The 19,660-nt window shown below is 43.5% G+C and overlaps 1 protein-coding gene across 1 annotated transcript in view; it reads left to right on the forward strand.

Moving 5' to 3' along the window:
* TRPM1 (transient receptor potential cation channel subfamily M member 1) overlaps nt 1–19,660 on the forward strand; it is a 212,459-nt gene that overhangs the window by 135,096 nt on the left and 57,703 nt on the right. Inside the window, exons 8-15 of the mRNA XM_065871777.1 lie at nt 6,311–6,506; nt 9,101–9,314; nt 9,942–10,066; nt 11,134–11,305; nt 15,092–15,266; nt 15,700–15,823; nt 17,178–17,250; nt 17,921–18,021. Of these exons, the coding sequence (XP_065727849.1) occupies nt 6,311–6,506; nt 9,101–9,314; nt 9,942–10,066; nt 11,134–11,305; nt 15,092–15,266; nt 15,700–15,823; nt 17,178–17,250; nt 17,921–18,021 (1,180 nt within the window). The remainder of the gene's footprint in view (nt 1–6,310; nt 6,507–9,100; nt 9,315–9,941; nt 10,067–11,133; nt 11,306–15,091; nt 15,267–15,699; nt 15,824–17,177; nt 17,251–17,920; nt 18,022–19,660) is intronic.

Here is a 19,660-nt window from a genome sequence, read left to right on the forward strand (position 1 = left end):
AGCTTATTTTTGTGTATGGTGTTAGGGAGTGATCTAATCTCATACGTTTACATGTAGCTGTCCAGTTTTACCAGCACCACTTATTGAAGAGGCTGTGCTTTCTCCACTGTACATTCATGCCTCCTTTATCAAAGATAAGGTGACCATATGTGCGTGGGTTTATCTCTGGGCTTTCTATCCTGTTCCATTGATCTATCTTTCTGTTTTTGTGCCAGTACCATACTGTCTTGATTACTGTAGCTTTGTAGTATAGTCTGAAGTCATGGAGACTGATTCCTCCAGCTCCGTTTTTCATTCTCAAGATTGCTTTGGCTATTCGGGGTCAAACTGTGATATTTTTTGTTCTAGTTCTGTGAAATATACCAGTGGTAGTTTGATAGGGATTGCATTGAATCTGTAGATTGCTTTGGGTAGTAGAGTCATTTTCACAATGTTGATTCTTCCAATCCAAGAACATGATATATCTCTCCATCCATGTGTATCATATTTAATTTCTTTCATCAGTGTCTTATAATATTCTGCATGCAGGTCTTTTGTCTCCTTAGGTAGGTTTATTCCTAGATATTTTATTCTTTTTGTTGCAATGGTAAATGGGAGTGTTTTCTTGATTTCACTTTCAGGTTTTTCATCATTAGTGTATAGGAATGCCAGAGATTTCTGTGTATTAATTTTGTATCCTGCTACTTTACCAAGTTCATTGATTAGTTCTAGTAGTTTTCTGGTAGCATCTTTAGGATTCTCTATGTATAGTATCATGTCATCTGCAAACAGTGACAGCTTTACTTCTTCTTTGCCGATTTGGATTCCTTTTATTTCCTTTTTTGATTGCCGATTGCTGTGGCTAAAACTTCCAAAACTATGTTGAATAAGAGTGGTGAGAGTGGGCAACCTTGTCTCATTCCTGATCTTAGAGGAAATGCTTTCAGTTTTTCACCATTGAGGACGATGTTGGCTGTGGGTTTGTCATATATGGCCTTTATTATGTTGAGGAAAGTTCCCTCTGTGCCTACTTTCTGCAGGGTTTTTATCATAAATGGGTGTTGAATTTTGTCAAAAGCTTTTTCTGCATCTATTGAGATGATCATATGGTTTTTCTCCTTCAATTTGTTAATATGGTTTATCACATTGATTGTTTTGCATATATTGAAGAATCCTTGCATTCCTGGAATAAACCCCACTTGATCATGGTGTATGATCCTTTTAATGTGCTATTGGATTCTGTTTGCTAGTATTTTGTTGAGGATTTTTGCATCTATGTTCATCAGTGATATTGCCCTGTAGTTTTCTTTCTTTGTGACATCCTTGTCTGGTTTAGGTATCAAGGTAATGGTGGCCTCGTAGAATGAGTTTGGGAGTGTTCCTCCCTCTGCTATATTTTGGAAGAGTTTGAGAAGGATAGGTGTTAGCTCTTCTCTAAATGTTTGATAGAATTCGCCTGTGAAGGCATCTGGTCCTGGGCTTTTGTTTGTTGGAAGATTTTTAATCACAGTTTCAATTTCAGTACTTGTGATTGGTTCATATTTTCTATTTCTTCCTGGTTCAGTCTTGGCAGGTTGTGCATTTCTAAGAATTTGTCCATTTCTTCCAGGTTGTCCATTTTATTGGCATAGAGTTGCTTGTGGTAATCTCTCATGATCCTTCGTATTTCTGCAGTGTCCGTTGTTACCTCTTTTTCATTTCTAACTCTATTGATTTGAGTCTTCTCCTTTTTTTCTTGATGAGTCTGGCTAATGGCTTATCAATTTTGTTTATCTTCTCAAAGAACCAGCTTTTAGTTTTATTCATCTTTGCTATCGTTTCCTTCATTTCTTTTTCGTTTATTTTTGATCTGATTTTTATGATTTCATTCCTTCTGCTAACTTTGGGGTATTTTTGTTCTTCTTTCTCTAATTGCTTTAGGTGCAAGGTTAGGTTGCTTATTCAAGATGTTTCCTGTTTCTTAAGGTAGTATTGTATTGCTATAAACTTCCCTCTTAGAACTGCTTTTGCTGCATCCCATAGATTTTGGGTCGTCGTGTCTCCATTGTCATTTGTTTCTAGATATTTTTTTATTTCCTCTTTGAATTCTTCAGTGATCACTTCGTTATTAAGTAGTGTATTGTTTAGCCTCCATGTGTTTGTATTTTTTACAGATCTTTTCCTGTAATTGATATCTAGTCTCATAGCATTGTGGTTGGAAAAGATACTTGAAACAATTTCAATTTTCTTAAATTTACCAAGGCTTGACTTGTGACCCAAGATATGATCTATCCTGCAGAATGTTCCATGAGCACTTGAGAAAAATGTGTATTCTGTTGTTTTTGGATGGAATGTCCTATAATTATCAATTAAGTCCATCTTGTTTAATGTATCATTTAAAGCTTGCGTTTCCTTATTTATTTTCATTTTGAATGATCTGTCCATTGGTGAAAGTGGGGTTTTCAAGTCCCCTACTATGAATGTGTTACTGTCGATTTCCCCTTTTATGGCTGTTAGTATTTGCCTTATGTATTGAGGGGCTCCTATGTTGGGTGCATAAATATTTACAATTGTTATATCTTCTTCTTGGATTGATCCCTTAATCATTATGTAGTGTCCTTCTTTGTCTCTTCTAATAGGCTTTATTTTAAAGTCTATTTTGTCTGATATGAGAATTGCTACTCCAGCTTTCTTTTGGTTTCCATTTGCATGAAATATCTTTTTCCATCCCCTTACTTTCAGTCTGTATGTGTCTCTAGGTCTGAAGTGGGTCTCTTGTAGACAGCAAATATATGGGTCTTGTTTTTGTATCCATTCAGCCAATCTGTGTCTTTTGGTGGGAGCATTTAGTCCATTTACATTTAAGGGAATTATCGATATGTATGTTCCTATTCCCATTTTCTTAATTGTTTTGGGTTCATTATTGTAGGTCCTTTCCTTCTCTTGTGTTTCTTGCCTAGGGAAGTTCCTTTAACATTTGTTGTAAAGCTGGTTTGGTGGTGCTGAACTCTCTCAGCTTTTGCTTGTCTGTAAAGGTTTTAATTTCTCCATCAAATCTGAATGAGATCCTTGCTGGGTAGAGTAATCTTGGTTGCAGGTTTTTCTCCTTCATCACTTTCAATATGTCCTGCCAGTCCCTTCTGGCTTGCAGAGTTTTTGCTGAAAGATCAGCTGTTAACCTTATGGGGATTCCCTTGTGTGTTATTTGTTGTTTTTCCCTTGCTGCTTTTAATATGTTTTCTTTGTATTTAATTTTTGACAGTTTGATTAATATGTGTCTTGGCATATTTCTCCTTGGATTTATCCTGTATGGGACTCTCTGTGCTTCCTGGACTTGATTAACTATTTCCTTTCCCATATTAGGGAAGATTTTAACTATAATCTCTTCAAATATTTTCTCAGCCCCTTTTTTTTTCTCTTCTTCTTCTGGAACCCCTATAATTCGAATGTTGGTGCATTTAATGTTGTCCCAGAGGTCTCTGAGACTGTCCTCAGTTCTTTTCATTCTTTTTTCTTTATTCTGCTCTGCAGTAGTTATTTCCACTATTTTATCTTCCAGGTCACTTATCCGTTCTCGTGCCTCAGTAATTCGGCTATTGATCCCATCTAGAGTATTTTTAATTTCATTTATTATGTTGTTCATCGTTGTTTGTTTCATCTTTAGTTCTTCTAGGTCCTTGTTAAATGTTTCTTGCATTTTGTCCATTCTATTTCCACGATTTTGGATCATCTTTACTATCATTATTCTGAATTCTTTTTCAGGTAGAATGCCTATTTCCTCTTCATTTGTTAGGTCTGGTGGGTTTTTATCTTGCTCCTTCATCTGCTGTGTGTTTTTCTGTCTTCTCATTTTGCTTAACTTACTGTGTTTGGGGTCTCCTTTTTGCAGGCTGCAGGTTCGTAGTTCCCGTTGTTTTTGGTGTCTGTCCCCAGTGGCCAAGGTTGGTTCAGTGGGTTGTGTAGGCTTCCTGGTGGAGGGAACTAGTGCCTGTGTTCTTGTGGATGAGGCTGGATCTTGCCTTTCTGGTGGGCAGGTCCACGTCTGGTGGTGTGTTTTGGGGTGTCTGTGGACTTATTATGATTTTAGGCAGCCTCTCTGCTAATGGGTGGGGTTGTGTTCCTGTCTTGCTAGTTGTTTGGCATAGGATGTCCAGCACTGTAGCTTGCTGTTCGTTGAGTGAAGCTGGTGCTGGTGTTGAGATGGAGATCTCTGGGAGATTTTCGCCATTTGATATTACGTGGAGCTGGGAGGTCTCTTGTGGACCAGTGTCCTGAAGTTGGCTCTCCCCCCTCAGAGGCACAGCACTGACTCCTGACTGCAGCACCAAGGGCCTTTCATCCAAGCGGCTCAGAATAAAAGGGAGAAATAGTAGAAAGAAAGAATTAGTAGAAGTAGAAAGAAAGAAAGGAGGGAGGGAGGGAGGGAGGAAGGAAGAAAGAAAGAAAGAAAGAAGATAAAGTAAAATAAAGTAAGATAAAATATAATAAAGTTATTAAAATTAAAAGATAATTATTAAGAAAAAAAAAAGATGGATAGAACCCTACGACAAATGGGGGAAGCAAAGCTGTATAGACATAATCTCACACAGAAGCATACACATACACACTCACAAAAAGAGGAAAAGAGGAAAAAATAATAAATCTTGCTCTCAAAGTCCACCTCCTCAGTTTCGGATGATTCGTTGTCTATTCAGGTTTTCCACAGATGCAGGGTACATCAAGTTGATTGTGGAGCTTTAATAATCCGCTGCTCCTGAGGCTGCTGGGAGAGATTTCCCTTTCTCTTCTTTGTTCTCACAGCTCCCAGGGCCTCAGCTTTGGATTTGGCCCCGCCTCTGCGTGTAGGTCTCTGGAGGGCGTCTGTTCTTCGCTCAGACAGGACGAGGTTAAAGGAGCCGCTGATTCGGCGGCTCTGGCTCACTCAGGCCGGGGAGGGGGGGGGAGGGAGGGGCACGCAGTGCGCGTGACGTTGCACCAGCCTGAGGCGCGCCGTGCGTTCTGCCAGAGGAGTTGTCCCTGGATCCCAGGACCCTGGCAGTGGCGGGCTGCACGGGCTGCACAGGCTCCCCGGAAGCAGGGTGTGGATAGTGGCCTGTGCTCACACACAGGATTCTTGGTAGCGGCAGCAGCAGCCTTAGCGTCTCATCCCTGTCTCTGCGGTCCGCGGTTTTAGCTGCGGCTCGCGCCTGTCTCTGGAGCTCCTTTAAGCAGCGCTCTTAATCCCCTCTCCTCGCGCACCAGGAAACAAAGAGGGAAGAAAAAGTCTCTTGCCTCTTCGGCAGGTCCAGACTTTTCCCCGGACTCCCTCCCGGCTAGCCGTGGCGCACTAGCCCCCTGCAGGCTGTGTTCACGCCGCCAACCCCAGTCCTCTCCCGGCGCTCCGACCGAATCCCGAGCCTCAACTCCCAGCCCCGCCCGCCCCGGCGGATGAGCGGACAAGCCTCTCCGGCTGGTGAGTGCCGGTCGGCCCTGATCCTCTGTGTGGGAATCTCTCCGCTTTGCCCTCCGCACCCCTGTTGCTGCGCTCTCCTCCGCGGCATCGAAGCTTTCCCCCTCCGCCACCCGCAGTCTCCGCCCGCGAAGGGGCTTCCTAGTGTGTGGAAAGCTTTCCTCCTTCTCGGCTGCCTCCCACTGGTGCAGGTCCCGTCCCTATCCTTTTGTCTCTGTTTATTCTGGGTTTTTTTGCCCTACCCAGGTACGTGGGGGGTTTCTTACCTTTTGGGAGCTCTGAGGTCTTCTGCCAGCGTTCAGTAGGTGTTCTGTAGGAGTTGTTCCACGTGTAGATGTATTTCTGGTGTATCTGTGGGGAGGAAGGTGATCTCCGCGTCTTACCCTGCCGCCATCTTCCCGGAAGCCCCCCTGTTCTGAATAACTAGGCTTTAAAATGCTTAGGCCCTGGATTCTACCTCAGCCAGTTTCTGACTAAAACTGAAGTAAATACACTTTCAGTGTTACTTGTGTAGAGAAATGTTTTACATTTCTCTAGCAACAGAATAATTCAATAATATTGAAAAATCATTGCAGGTCAACTCTGCATGGGGGAGCGTGATTGTCCTTTGTCACAGAATATTCAGTGATTGATGGCCATAGTCATGTTGTCAGGACACCAAAAAGACTAAAAATGTGTTCAGTAGGGAAGGGCAACCATCCAATGTGTTTCGAATAGTCTGGTATTTATACTTTTCTGGTATGGAAATACATATGCATTGATTATCTGGAAAAGGACATCGTAAGGGGCATTTCTGTCTCCAGTAAAGCTGGATAAGGAAGGTGTTAGTCTGCTTCTGTTCAGGTTAACTCATCTTAAGGAGGAAAATGTTACAGAAAGACTGAGCTTTGCCTTTGTTTTCAGGTGTTGCTGTGGCCAGCTCACCAACCAGCATATCCCCCCTCTGCCGAGTGTAACAGCCAGCAAAAATGGAGAGGAGAACAAGCAGGTGGAGACTCAGCCCGAAAAATGGTCTGTTGGCAAACACACCCAGAGCTACCCAACAGATTCCTACGGGATTCTCGAATTCCAGGGTGGCGGATACTCCAATAAAGCCATGGTAAGAGGGGCCTTGGGAAGGGATGCCACTGAGCCGCAGCTTCCATCAGAGGCCCAGCCTCCCAGCCTCCCAGACTGTAGACACCTGAGTCTTCTTTCAGGGGTGTGACTCTATCTTCCTAGAGTTTTCAATGCAAAGACAGGAAATATATCCACACACTCAAGTTTTTAGCCATGAGATTTGGAAACTGGGCACTGTGATAAAGAGCACGCAGAATCCTTTAAATCTGTACCAAGATTGTGAATTCATACAACACAGTCCAGCCCCACTCTACAAAGATACCACACCATCTCCAGTGATGAGAGACGAATTATGTTATTTGTTCTTTAGGGTTGTTTGGGGCTTTGTTTTGTTTTTTCTCACAGTGGACATTTACCACCCCCCTTACATGGGTTAGGAGTTTCTGGAAATATTTCCCTCTGAAGTCCACACACAGCCTCTCTGGGCTCGCATTGAGCTGGCCCAAGAAGACGGAGGCCTTTCACATTTGCATGTAAACAGGGAATGCCCTCTGCCTTTCTGATGAGCCCTGCCAAGAGGGGAGGCATCAGCACTGTGATCCCTTTCAGCTCATTCTGAATAATGCTCTCACGTGCCCAGTGAGACCATTTTTGCAATTTCATTCTATTTCACCGGCCCAACATCATTGTTCAAATAAAATTCAGTCGTGTTCCAAAGACCACAACATAAGGTCTTCTGGAAGGGCACCCTGCCTACTGGCCTGGACACAAAGAGGCTGTTCACAGGGGCCAAGGCATCTGCTCATTAACCTCTTCTTCACCTTGAGGGGAAGGTCCAGCCCCGAGGTTGTCCATTGATCCCCATTCCCAGCACCCACTCCCTCCTCATCGTCCTGGCCAACCTCTGGAGCCACAATGTAGCTGAGCCAGCTATGGAATTTTTTTTAAAAAATTTTTATTGGAATATAGTTGATTTACAGTGTTGTGTTAGTTTCTGCTGTACAGAAAAGTGAATCAGTTATACATAGACATATATCCACTCTTTTTTAGATTCTTTTCCCATATAGTCATTAGAGTGTTGAGTAGAGTTCCCTGTGCTATACAGTAGCTTCTTATTATCAGTAGTTATCTATTTTTTATATAGTAGTGTGTGTATGTAAATCCCAGTCTTCCAATTTATCCCTCCCTCGCCTTTCCCCCCATGGTAGCTATAAGTTTGTTTTCTACACCTGTGACTCTTTCTGTAAATAAGTTCATTTGTACCATTTTTTTTTAGATTCCACATATAAGTGATGTCATATGATATTTGTCCTTCTCTGTCTGACTTATTTCACACAGTATGACAATTTCTAGGTCCATCCATGTTGCTGCAAATGGCATTTTTTCATTCTTTTTTATGGCTGAGTAATATTCCATGTATGTATATGCATGTGTGTGTGTGTGTGTGTGTGTGTTTACCACATCTTCTTTATCCATTCATCTGTTCACAGCAGACAGGTTGTTTCCATGTCTTGGCTACTGTAAATAGTGCTGCAGTGAACTTGGGGTGCATGTATCTTTCCAGCTTTGGAATTGATGCCTTCAAGATTAGGGTTGCCATTGGATAAGGTGAACAATATTTATTCTATTTTGGAACATGTTTGACTTTTTTTTTTTTCATGTTTGACTTTTGATTACATCTAAAGTGTATATAATTTCAGGAAATTCTGAACTGTGATTTACCTGTGATTTACATAGCGCAACAATGACTAATTGTTAAGAAGGTTTACCTAAAAGTACATAAATTCATAAGTTGCTCTAAATGTTTTGTAAACCTGGCAGGTATATTTCCTAGAAGTTTCAAAAGAGCAAAAAGTATCCAGAGATAAAATCAAACAGGAGTAATTTCTGTGTTCCTAAGAATGCTAGACACATTGAAGAAGTGTTTCAAACTTTGTTTAGAACTATAAATGGTCTTTGCTTTCAAATTGTAAAATGTGTTTCCTTTAAACTCCAGTTTTATTTTCTACAAATTTGTTTCTACAAATTTCCTACAAATTTGTTAATTTGGAGACATTTGCACATATATGCATGTGTGTGACTGCACATAATTTTTGATGAACTCATTAAATAACTAAAATAAATCTTTGCTAATATTACTATATTTCATTATTGGAAATTTTCAGGATTCCTTATACTCTCAGTATTAACTATTGTCATTATAGAAGTTCTGATGGCATGAAAATTAGCTGGGGACTTTGATAAAATAAATCATCCTAAGGCAATGAAAAAAAAAAAGATTAAGGTTGCTAGGTAAAACACAAGATCCCCAGATATATTTGAATTTCAGATAAATAACGGATGAATTTTTAGTATAAATGCGTCCCAAATATTGCAGGAGCCATAATTATGCTAAAACATTTTTCATTGTTCATATAAAGTTCAAGTTTACTTGAATTTTTTTTATTTGCTATATCTGGGAACCCTCCAGAGTTCCCTTCCATCGTTTGGCCACAGACTCCCACAGAGGGCTCCAGAACCCCATGGGAGAGAAAGCCAGGAGGCTGTTGCTTGGACAGGAACAGTAGCCTTGTTCCCCATGGCACAAGAGTCAAATCGAAGAACGAGTGTTGAGGGTCACACCCTCTTTTGCAGTATATCCGGGTCTCCTATGACACGAAGCCAGACTCACTGCTTCATCTCATGGTGAGAGACTGGCAGCTGGAACTCCCCAAGCTCTTAATATCCGTGCACGGAGGCCTCCAGAACTTTGAGATGCAGCCCAAGCTGAAGCAGGTCTTTGGGAAAGGTCTGATCAAGGCTGCTGTGACCACTGGGGCCTGGATCTTCACTGGGGGCATCAGCACAGGTAAGTGCAGGCTGTATCCCTTGCTGCAAATGTACAAACCCAGAGCTCATCATGGTTCCCAAAGAGCTTTTGGATAATTATGATTAAAAAACAGAAGATACTGCATTCTGATAATATTTATGGCAGAATGAAATCTTTATTCGGTAGCTCGTTTTTTATTTCGGTATGATCATGATAATGGTCAACATTTCTGGCACCTACTATGTGTCATTCCTTGAAGTGAGCCCTGTACAAGCCTCATTTTCACTGAGGCCCCTGACAATCCTTTCCCGATCACATGAGGGAAGACACCAAGGCCCAGAGAGGTTGAGGAACATGGCAGGCCATCTGACTCTCAACTTAAGCTGAACGCAGCCAAGGCCTGCCAAAGAGACCCCTCGTACTTCCATCCTTAGGTCTTGGAAACTTGTAAAGACAATTCCTGCACAGTTGCTTTGGTTTTGGTTTTTGTTTTCCCTTTTCTAGGAGCTAATGCAGGATGACTAGCTATTATGAGCTCAGACTTTCAGTGTCTTAACCCTGTTCTGTAGGAAATGGAGTGGTTCAGAGCTGGGGTCCCTGAAGTTCATGAATAGTGGTTTGATGGGAGGTAAGGGGCCTACAGATACGACTTACGGCCTCTCACAGGTGTCATCAGCCACGTGGGGGATGCCTTGAAAGACCACTCCTCCAAGTCCAGAGGCCGGGTTTGTGCTATAGGAATTGCTCCCTGGGGCATCGTGGAGAATAAAGAAGATCTGGTTGGAAGGGATGTAAGTATTTTCTCCCCGGAAATGCGCAATTTTCAAAAATCAAAGTCTTTGTTTTAATATCATTGTAGATTTCACCTGCAGGTGTAGGAGATAATAAAGCAAGGTCCCATATAGCCTTTATCCTTTCCCCAAAAGTAAGCACTTGCAAAACTATCATACAAGATCGAAACCAGGATAATTGATATCAATCTAGTCAAGACGCAGAACATTTACTAGGAGCCCTCATGTTGCCCTTTTCATTCATTCGTTTTTTTATTGAAGTATAGTTGATTTACAATGTTGTGTTAATTTCTGTTGCATATATATACACACATATACATTGTATATGTGTGTGTGTGTATATATATATATATACACACACATTGTTTTTTTTCATATTCTTTTCCATTATGGTTTATCATAGGACACTGAATATACTTCCCTGTGCTATACCGTAAGACCTTGTTGTTTCATGTTGCCCTTCAATATCCATACCCAATTCCCTCCTGCTTCCACTCCTGCCTTAACCCCAGGAGCCACTCATCTGCCCTTCATCCTACAGTTGTATCATTTCAAGAATGTTATGTAAATTGGGTCGTACAGTATGTAACCTTTGAGGGCTGGCTTTTTACTTGCCACTTAATTCTCTGGAGATCCATCCAAATGGTTGCATGTATCAGTAGTTTACTCCTTTTTATTGTTGAGTGGGGTCCCACCATATGGATGTACCATTTATCTGTTGAAGCCTATCTGGGTTGTTTCCAGTTTGGCTACTGCAAATGAAGCTGCCATAAGCTTTTGTGTACAGGATTTTGTATTAATGTAAGTTTTCCTCTCTCTGCAATAAGTGCCCGGGAGTGTACTTGCTGGTTCATCATGATCTGTTGGGTTGTCATGATCTAAAATAATTTTTTCTAATTTGATATAAAAATTTACAGAAAAAATCCTTCAGTAGAGAGGCTAGGGAAGCGAGAGTAGGTTGAAGCACACAGTTAGGTGAAGCTGTCGCTCCACATCCGTATATTCTTGCTTCCCCTGTCTTACTGTCCAAGTTTTGCAGCTCTGACTTGTCTTGTGCATTTCGTCAGGTGGCACGGGTGTACCAGACTATGTCCAACCCCCTGAGTAAGCTGTCTGTGCTCAACAACTCGCACACGCACTTCATCCTGGCTGACAATGGCACCCTGGGCAAGTATGGTGCCGAGGTGATGCTGAGAAGGCAGCTGGAGAAGCACATCTCTCTGCAGAAGATCAACACAAGTAAGTTCTGGCCACGGCCACTGGGCTGCCGCTGCTGCCCTGAAAACCAGGCTGGAAGAGAGAGCACCCGTGGGTATTTAGAGCCTTCACCTTGACTCTTCTGTGACCATCAGGAGATGACTTAGCAAGACCCTTACCCTTAGCCACCTACCAAATCACTGAGCTGTGCTGTGATGCTTTGTCTCAAGTTCACGAGCAGGGTGGACCTGAGAAACAGCCCCACAGCCGTTTTCACAGTGGTGGCATCTCCCACCACGTTGCCAGTGGTTTTCATTCCTTTTAATGATTATAGTTAGTTTTTTAAATTTTATTGGAGTATAGCTGATTTATAATGAATGCTGTGTTAATTTCTTCTGTACAGCAAAGTGACTGAGTTATACATATATATATATTTTTTCACATTCTTTCCATTATGTTTTATTCCAGGTTATCGAATATAGTTCCCTTTGCTATACTGTAGGACCTTGTTGTTTATCCATCCTATTGATAATGGTTTGCCTCTGCTAATCCCAAACTTTTTAAATGTCTGAACAGGAAACACATTTGTCACTCAAAGGCTTGGTATGATTCCTTCTATCATCTACATGCTCTGAGTTCATTAACTTAAATATCTCAGTAGCTCTGGGTCTCTCACCAGAGATGGGCCAGGTGGGGAGGCCTCTGGAGAGGCCTGCAGGAGCTGGCTGCTCCCAACAGGGCGCCCCCTCCATGCTGGTCCAGGAGGATGCTGAGGTCAAGCTGGAGAGAAAGGAATGGACTTCAGTCAGATGAAACGATCATAACAACTGGTTAGAATTAAAATAACTTGGTGTCACCTCTTGGGGCACTGAGTTCATAACTCAGTGATTCTTACTGTCAAGCAATTGCTGAATGGTCTTAAAGAGTATTTTGTTGTAACCATTATTGGTAAGATTGCGAAAGACAGTCTAGGCCTGGGAAATGGTCATTTTAAAGCATAATTAAAGGGTCTGTGAGACTGCCACGTGGTTAGAATGACGGTCTGCCATGAGAAGTGGTGGGTTTCTGGGTATCAGCTCCCTGGCTGATGGTTCACACGTTTTCGCTGTCTTGGCTGTGTGCGCGTTCACACCGACCAGCCTCCCCTGGCCGTGTGACCTGTGGGCTTCCCTTTGTCATCCTTTGCCTAGGGTTCTGAGTGGGGCAGGGACAGCAAAGGGGTGCTCAGTTGTCACCTCCCACGGCACGGAGTTTCAGGGGTCCATCCTAAACCACGAAGAACCAGTTCTCCTCTGTTTCTAGAAAAGAAGGTGATTTGGCCACTGGAGTCCCGAAGATCTCAAATGTCAAGCCTTGCTGGGGTTGGAAATCTCAAGGGCAGGGTCCATGTCATCTTGGTCTGTTTCTCCAGCATCCCTTGGCCAGGCGCCTGCCTGGCACAAAGCAGACCGTCAACGCATAGCTGCTGAAATGAACCTGAGATTATTCTGGTAGGAGATGGCAGAGTTGTTCAAAATATTTAAGAGCTCCTGACTGTAGAAATGCATCGTGGAAGCAAACCGGAAACTCTGAATTTCCCCACTTGAAGTTCTTAGACCTTCTCCTAACTGTGCTGGCAGATTTTATCCAAAGGCCTTCAGAATTGTGAGACCAAGGACACATCTCCTATTCACCATCTATTAATGTTGATCAAATAACTCCCATCACAACTAACGGACACCTGGTGAAACATGCTCAGAATATAATCTGTTTTAGCCAGTTTGGGGTAAAATTGTGAAGTAGGCAAATTTGTCTTGATGCCAAAATATTGGCTCTCTGTACACCAATCCCGAAATGAGGTATGCAAAGAGAGTTTTGGAGGAGAATTGAAAGAGTAGCTTTATTCTTTGCCAGGCAAAGAGGAAACCCAGCAGGCTAGTGCCTCAAGAACTGTGCCCCCTTCCTGGGGAATAGGGAGAGGTTTTATAGCCCAGGGCTTGTGGTCGGGGGTGGGTGATAAGGCTCAAAGTAATGAAGGTCTTGCATTTCTTTTCTTCTGAAAATTTACAGCCAAAGGGGTTGTCAGGCAGCTCAGTAACCAGGTCTGGTGTCCCTGAAGTTATTGGCCCATGATCTTCTTTCTGAAATGAAGAGTGCTACAAGGGAGTGTAGGGGGAGAAGAAATGCCAAGTGCAGAGTGCAATTCACATGGAGTCAGAGAGTAATTAGTTTTATGAAGGATAAGTCTAGCTACAAGTGTTGGTTAGTAGTAACAGCTAAAAACATAACCAAGATCACTTAACTCTTTCAGGCCTGTTTATGCTGTTTCCCCAGCCTGTTCATTGTTTCTTTGTTTTCCTTTTCTATCAGAAAAGTCTTATTTCTATGTTTGCTGCAACAGCCTCTGCTGCTCCTTCGCTCCCACTATCTCCCGCTGCCCTGGAATCCTGGGTTCTTGGGATGCTTTTGCCACCTCCTCCTTCCCAGAGCCCTCCCTTCGGGTTCTGCCACCAAAAGTCAGCTTGTCCTACCGTGTTCCCAAAGAGTCCTGTCATCTCACAGAGACAGAGGGAGGACTCTGGGTACAAGGTATTAACTGGTGGGCTAATGATGGTCTACAGATTTGCCCTCCTGGATAACTCACTGCCTATTCCAGCCCCTGGAGGCTGAATCAACACCTACTAAGGCACTGCATATTTACACACCACTTGAGGTTGACAAGGACCTTGATAGCTGAACAGTTTCTTATACTTTATATCTATTGCTCTTTTAGGAGGTAGAGGAGGCCCTGTGGTGATTCACCTTTTACGGATGGTTCCCTGCTCTTCAGGGTGGCCTGGTGATTGGCCCCATGTCATAAGGCTAATACGTGTGAGGCCAGGCATTGAACGGAGTTCTCCTATCGCTGGTGCAGACACCTTTCGCTGTGTCATTCTTGAAGGGACAGCCATCCAGGGTGGGAACTTCACCTGGGGCAAGGCAGCAGGGAGGTATTCTTTTAGCAAGAAGAGCCTCCCGTGTTTCTCACATCTCACCTTGAAGTAGTCCGTAAGCCAGTTGAGTGATACATGGAGTTGAACCACATGTTTTGGAAAGTTTGTAATTTAAAGGCTCTGCTTCTTCCAGTAAGGCTATAATATGGGGTTTGAATAAAAGAATGTAAACAGTCATCACATCCTGAGTTCCTTCAAGTCTCCTGGTGAACACTAACTTCATATAAGCATACTTCCAGGCCTAAAGGTTTTCCTCTTCACCATGTTTCAGGATTTAGAGTGAGTGCTCTTGAGACAGGCTGGGACCTGGGACCCTTTGCTGCAGTGCTGCAATGCTTGCACATGGACACACCTCTCCAGGAGCAACAAAATACTAAGAAACTGTATGGGACTGAAAATAACTGCTTTCATGCGGGCAGTTGGGGCAAATTCTGGACCTAAAAGATACAAAGAGACCAAAAAAGCCAACGGCCACTTTTGAAGAGCCTGGGGCAAAAACAGGGGGTCGGGAGCAAAAGCAGGGTACTGTGCATGCCCCCTGCACACAACACCACCTAAGGGGTGGGCAAAACACCTAAACCATCCCTCCGGCCTGACCCATGGACACACCCCTACCCTCACCCCATATAAGGAACAAGCTTACCCCTCCTCGGGGAGCAAGCAAGCAAGGGAACCTGTTGTTTGTTCTCGCTCCCGCCACCCCCGCTGCAGCAGGGGCCCCAATAAAGCCTTGCCTGAATTTCTTGTCTGGCTTCTGGTCAATTTCTATTGATTGGGGAAGGCCAAGAACCCTGGTCGGTAACACTCGGATGGGGCCATGACCGTGGTCTGAATGTGGGTGTGGTGTGTGTTGCAGGACTGGGGCAGGGTGTGCCCGTCGTGGGCCTCGTGGTGGAAGGGGGCCCGAACGTGGTTTCCATGGTCCTGGAGTATCTCCGAGAAGAGCCTCCGGTCCCCGTGGTGGTCTGCGACGGCAGTGGCCGGGCCTCGGACATCCTGTCTTTTGCACACAAGTACTCTGAAGAAGGAGGGTAAGATTTCTGATATGTTACAAAGGGTGGGGTTTTGAATGCCTTCTTGTTAGGCCCGGAGGAAATCATGATCCATTTAGCTGTTCCAAAAATGTAAAAGAAGGAAGACTTACTAGTCCTCCTCTCCCACTTCCCAAGGTCAGCAAGTGAGGGAGCTCTGAGGAGCATGGTGTTTCTTACGGATTCTTTCTCAGGAGGGAAAATGCTCTCTCCCAACTGCATTTTCCCTTTTAAGTTTTTCAACAAGCCTGGAATTTAGGACAAGTGTGAACACAGTTTTTGACTATAGTCCTTTTGGGTCTGCTATCCTGGGATATCCTCCAATGATAAAGTTTCAAATCAAAGGTACCAGACGGGCATAGAGATGTCTGATTTATTCACATACAGATTTCACCTGTGTTGTTTTCTTCTCTTTCCCGTTTCCTTCAAACAGGATAATCAATGACTCCCTCAGAGACCAGCTTCTAGTTACCATTCAGAAAACATTTAATTACAACAAGACACAATCGCATCAGCTCTTTGCGATGATCATGGAGTGCATGAAAAAGAAAGAACTTGTAAGTGTCTTGAGTTGACTTCCCAAGTGCTCCACAGAGAGAATTATGTTTCCTTTCTAATTCTGCCCATGTGTGCAGGATGGAGTAGTTCCTATTTCCATTCACCCTTTTCCAAGAGGCATTTTACAGATCCTGACCCAACTGGTGGTTCTGTCCATGTGCGGGAAGCAGGCTAAGCATAGGCAGATTCTCTTCGGAAGAGGGACACGGGTGCTTCCGATCTTGTAAATGTCAGGGCACTTCAGGCCACATCCCACAATTCTGAGGCTCATGATATCAATCAGATTCAAAGCATCAAGGAGTGACATATACCATGCTTTCAGGTGTACTTACAAAATTCTACCAAATACACTCATTTTCTCCCACTCTTTGCGTCCTTAATTATGCTTATAAGGAAGAGGCACTCGTTGCACAGAAAGACAGCCTCTTCGAAATTCTAAATCTACACGTTTCCTACAGATATATCAAATCTGAGTAGAGATGACTTTATCATCTTCAATAGCCATTTAGAGATTGACATGTACATCCTGCATGAGCTCCCTCAGCTCCAGATGGGGTAAAGAATAAAATAAGATCCAGGCAAGGATTCAAAATCAGGACGAGCAATGCTGTTCTTTCTGAATCAGAAGCACCTGGTGTAAAATCACGTCGCTCTCGGGATTGCTGCATTAGCGTCAGACTCTGTGGTCCTTTTTATTTAGTTAGTTATTCATTTATTTTAACATCTTTATTGGAGTATAATTGCTTTAGTGTTGTGTTTCTGCTGTATAACAAAGTGAATCAGCTCTATGTATACACATATCCCCATATCCCCTCCCTCTTGCGTCTCCCTCCCACCTTCCCTATCCCACCCCTCTCGGTGATCACAAAGAACGGAGCTGATCTCCCTGTGCTATGCGGCTGCTGCCCACTAGCTGTCTATTTTACATTTGGTAGTGTATATATGTCAATGCTCCTGTCTCACTTCGTCCCAGCTAATCCTTGCCCCTCCCCATGTCCTCAAGTCCATTCTCTATGTCTGTGTCTTTATTCCTGTCCTGCCCCTAGGTTCATCAGAACCATTATTTTTTAGATTCCATATATATGTGTTAGCATATGGTATTTGTTTTTCTCTTTCTGACTTACTTCACTCTGTATGACAGACTGTCGGTCCATCCACCTCACTACAAATAACTCAATTTCATTTCTTTTTATGGCTGAGTAATATTCCATTGTATACATGTGCCACATCTTCTTTATCCATTCATCTGTCACGCCACATCTTGTTTGTGGTCCTTTTTAAGCAACTCCCCAATTCTCCCTCTTGTTTTCCACTTTGCTTTACTCAGTGTTTTCACGATTAATCTGTTTGCAGGTCACTGTGTTTAGAATGGGTTCCGAGGGTCAGCAAGACATCGAAATGGCAATTTTAACCGCCCTGCTGAAAGGTGAGCTCTCAGGAAACAGCCACTCCTGTCCTTTCATGCTGGCCTCCCCGGAGCTCTGCTTGTGGCTGGGAAACCCCTCCCCCCTCCTCCCACCAGGAACTGTGTCTGCTGGGGATGGAACCCCGAGCCCGCCAGGCTGCCTAGAAATTATCTCAGGATAAAGCCGTGGTAAAACGATCGGGCCCGAAATGGGTTTCTTGGGAGGGGGACTTTTCTTGGTGGGCCAATGGACCATGATGGGCTGAAGTCAAGAACCAGTTTCTTTCTGTAACTAGCTCATTACAGGTTTGAACTCACAGAGGGTAAGCGTGAAATTATTTTTCATTTGCGATCCCTGCATCTCGCAGTGCTCTGTCCAGTTTCCCCGGCCCACTCCTAACGACAGCTGCCACCTGGCTGCTCATGGGGTCACCTCTCTGCTCCACTGGGAAGGGGAGGGGGCTGGAGGAAAGGGGCGGGGGTCACCATCAGGCTGGCTGCTTGGTAGTGCTGAGCTGTTCCTCGGCTTTGGGGCCTGAGTGATCCCTCAGGGGCCAGAGAAAAGGCAGCCGTGCTTATTTCCAGGCTGATGCTGAGCCAGCCTGGGGAAGCCTGTGTTCCCCACCCAGCCCCTGTCACCCCCAGGCGACCCAGGCATGGAGTGAGTAGTGCCCCATCTCTTGCCTTCCAGGCACAAACGCATCAGCTCGGGACCAGCTGAGCTTGGCGCTGGCTTGGAACCGCGTGGACATAGCTCGGAGCCAGATCTTTGTCTTTGGGCCCCGCTGGCCGGTGAAACTAAGTGTTTTTCAATTCATACCATTTGTCGTGACTTTGTACAGAGGATGCATTAATATGTTCTCCCTTGTGTCGTGGATCTCAGGAAGTTATCTGGGCTTTCTGATGACCCGATGTCTAATCTTTAGGATTATTAGGAAATGTTGTTTCATTTCAAAGAACCAGCAAGAAGAGCTCCTAGCACTAACTTCAGATTCAGACCAGTGCTCTTGAAGAAAGAGCACTAAATATTTTATCATTGCTGGTGAACATGGGTTTTTACCCTTTTAAAGAAAAAGAAGAAAGAAAATAGCTCATTAAAATGAAATACAATGATTGCATTGAAAGCATTAATTTTTCAAATTATGTTCCGTGAAACCCACACTCTGTGAGTGTGACCTTTGTGTATAGCCTTTGGGATGTGGTGTGTGTGTGTGTGGTTTGGTGTATTGTGTGTGTGTATCTGTGTGTAGCACATGTGTAGGTTGTTCAATGTGTGTGTGGATGTGTGGTGTGTGATTGTGCTATGGTTTACCATGCATGTGGTGTATGTCCGTGGGATCTGTGTGTGTGTGTGGTTGTACGTGGGTGTGGTGTGGTGTGTGTGGGGTGATGAGCAGCTTTTAGCCTCCCACTCCTTCAATCAAAGCAGCTTCTTTACAGACTTGTGGTTGCCAGCGGGAGGGGTGTGGGGGAGGGATGGATTGGGAGGTTGGGATTAGCAGATGCAAACTATTATATATAGAATGGATGGACAGCAAGGTCCTACTGTATAGCAAGGGGAACTATATTCAATATCCTGGGGTAAACCATAATGGAAAAGAATATGAAAAAGAGTGTATATATATATATATATATATATATATATATATATATATATATGTTTATAACTGTATAGCAGAAATTAACATTGTAAGTCAACTATACTTCAATTTTTAAAAATTAATTTTTTTAAAAAAGCAGCTTCTTTGATGAGTTTTGTAGATTGGGACTTCAGGGTAAATTTTTGTTTGCAAAACAGGCTCTGCTGCTTCAAAAGGAGTTTGGAATATCTAGAGGGTTCATGTCGGACTTTAAAAACCATATTTCTCAAAACCGGCCTGGTATATCCCTGCAAAAGGCATTTCATTTTTCACACTCACCCTTTATTTAATTAGCGTGAAGAATTTAAGGAATCAGATGAGTGTATTAAAGGAATAAGATACAGGGTTGGGGGTGTGGCTTGTGCATGTTGTTTACTGAACTACGCAAATTAAGAAGAATAGCACAACACCTTAAATATTTTAATTCCTTTTGAATCTCCTGTTTTTAACACTGTTGGTAAAGGACTTGAGAGCAAAGTGAATTGCTCCATGAATGGTTATGAGGCAGCTTGCTGTGGCAGAGAATCTAACAGATTCCAGAAAGGATTGCAAAAAAGGGCTCTGTCATGAGCTCCCAGAGACCAGCTACTCAGTAAGAGGGATCCCGGCTTTTGTTTGCTTTTTTTCTTTTCGAATGGCAGCTTTCTGAGGACGAGGTCCTAAGTCAGCCACAGAGAGGGCCAGGCTTTCAAGATTACAGAAAGGACCTGACCCAGGGAACGGGCCACACACACAGGCCCTACCTGGCCTGAAGCAACGGCCTTCATCCATCTTTTTGTTACAAAAGCAAT

The sequence above is a fragment of the Phocoena phocoena genome, chromosome 2, assembly GCF_963924675.1.
Source record: "Phocoena phocoena chromosome 2, mPhoPho1.1, whole genome shotgun sequence".
Classification (NCBI taxonomy): Eukaryota; Metazoa; Chordata; class Mammalia; order Artiodactyla; family Phocoenidae; genus Phocoena; species Phocoena phocoena.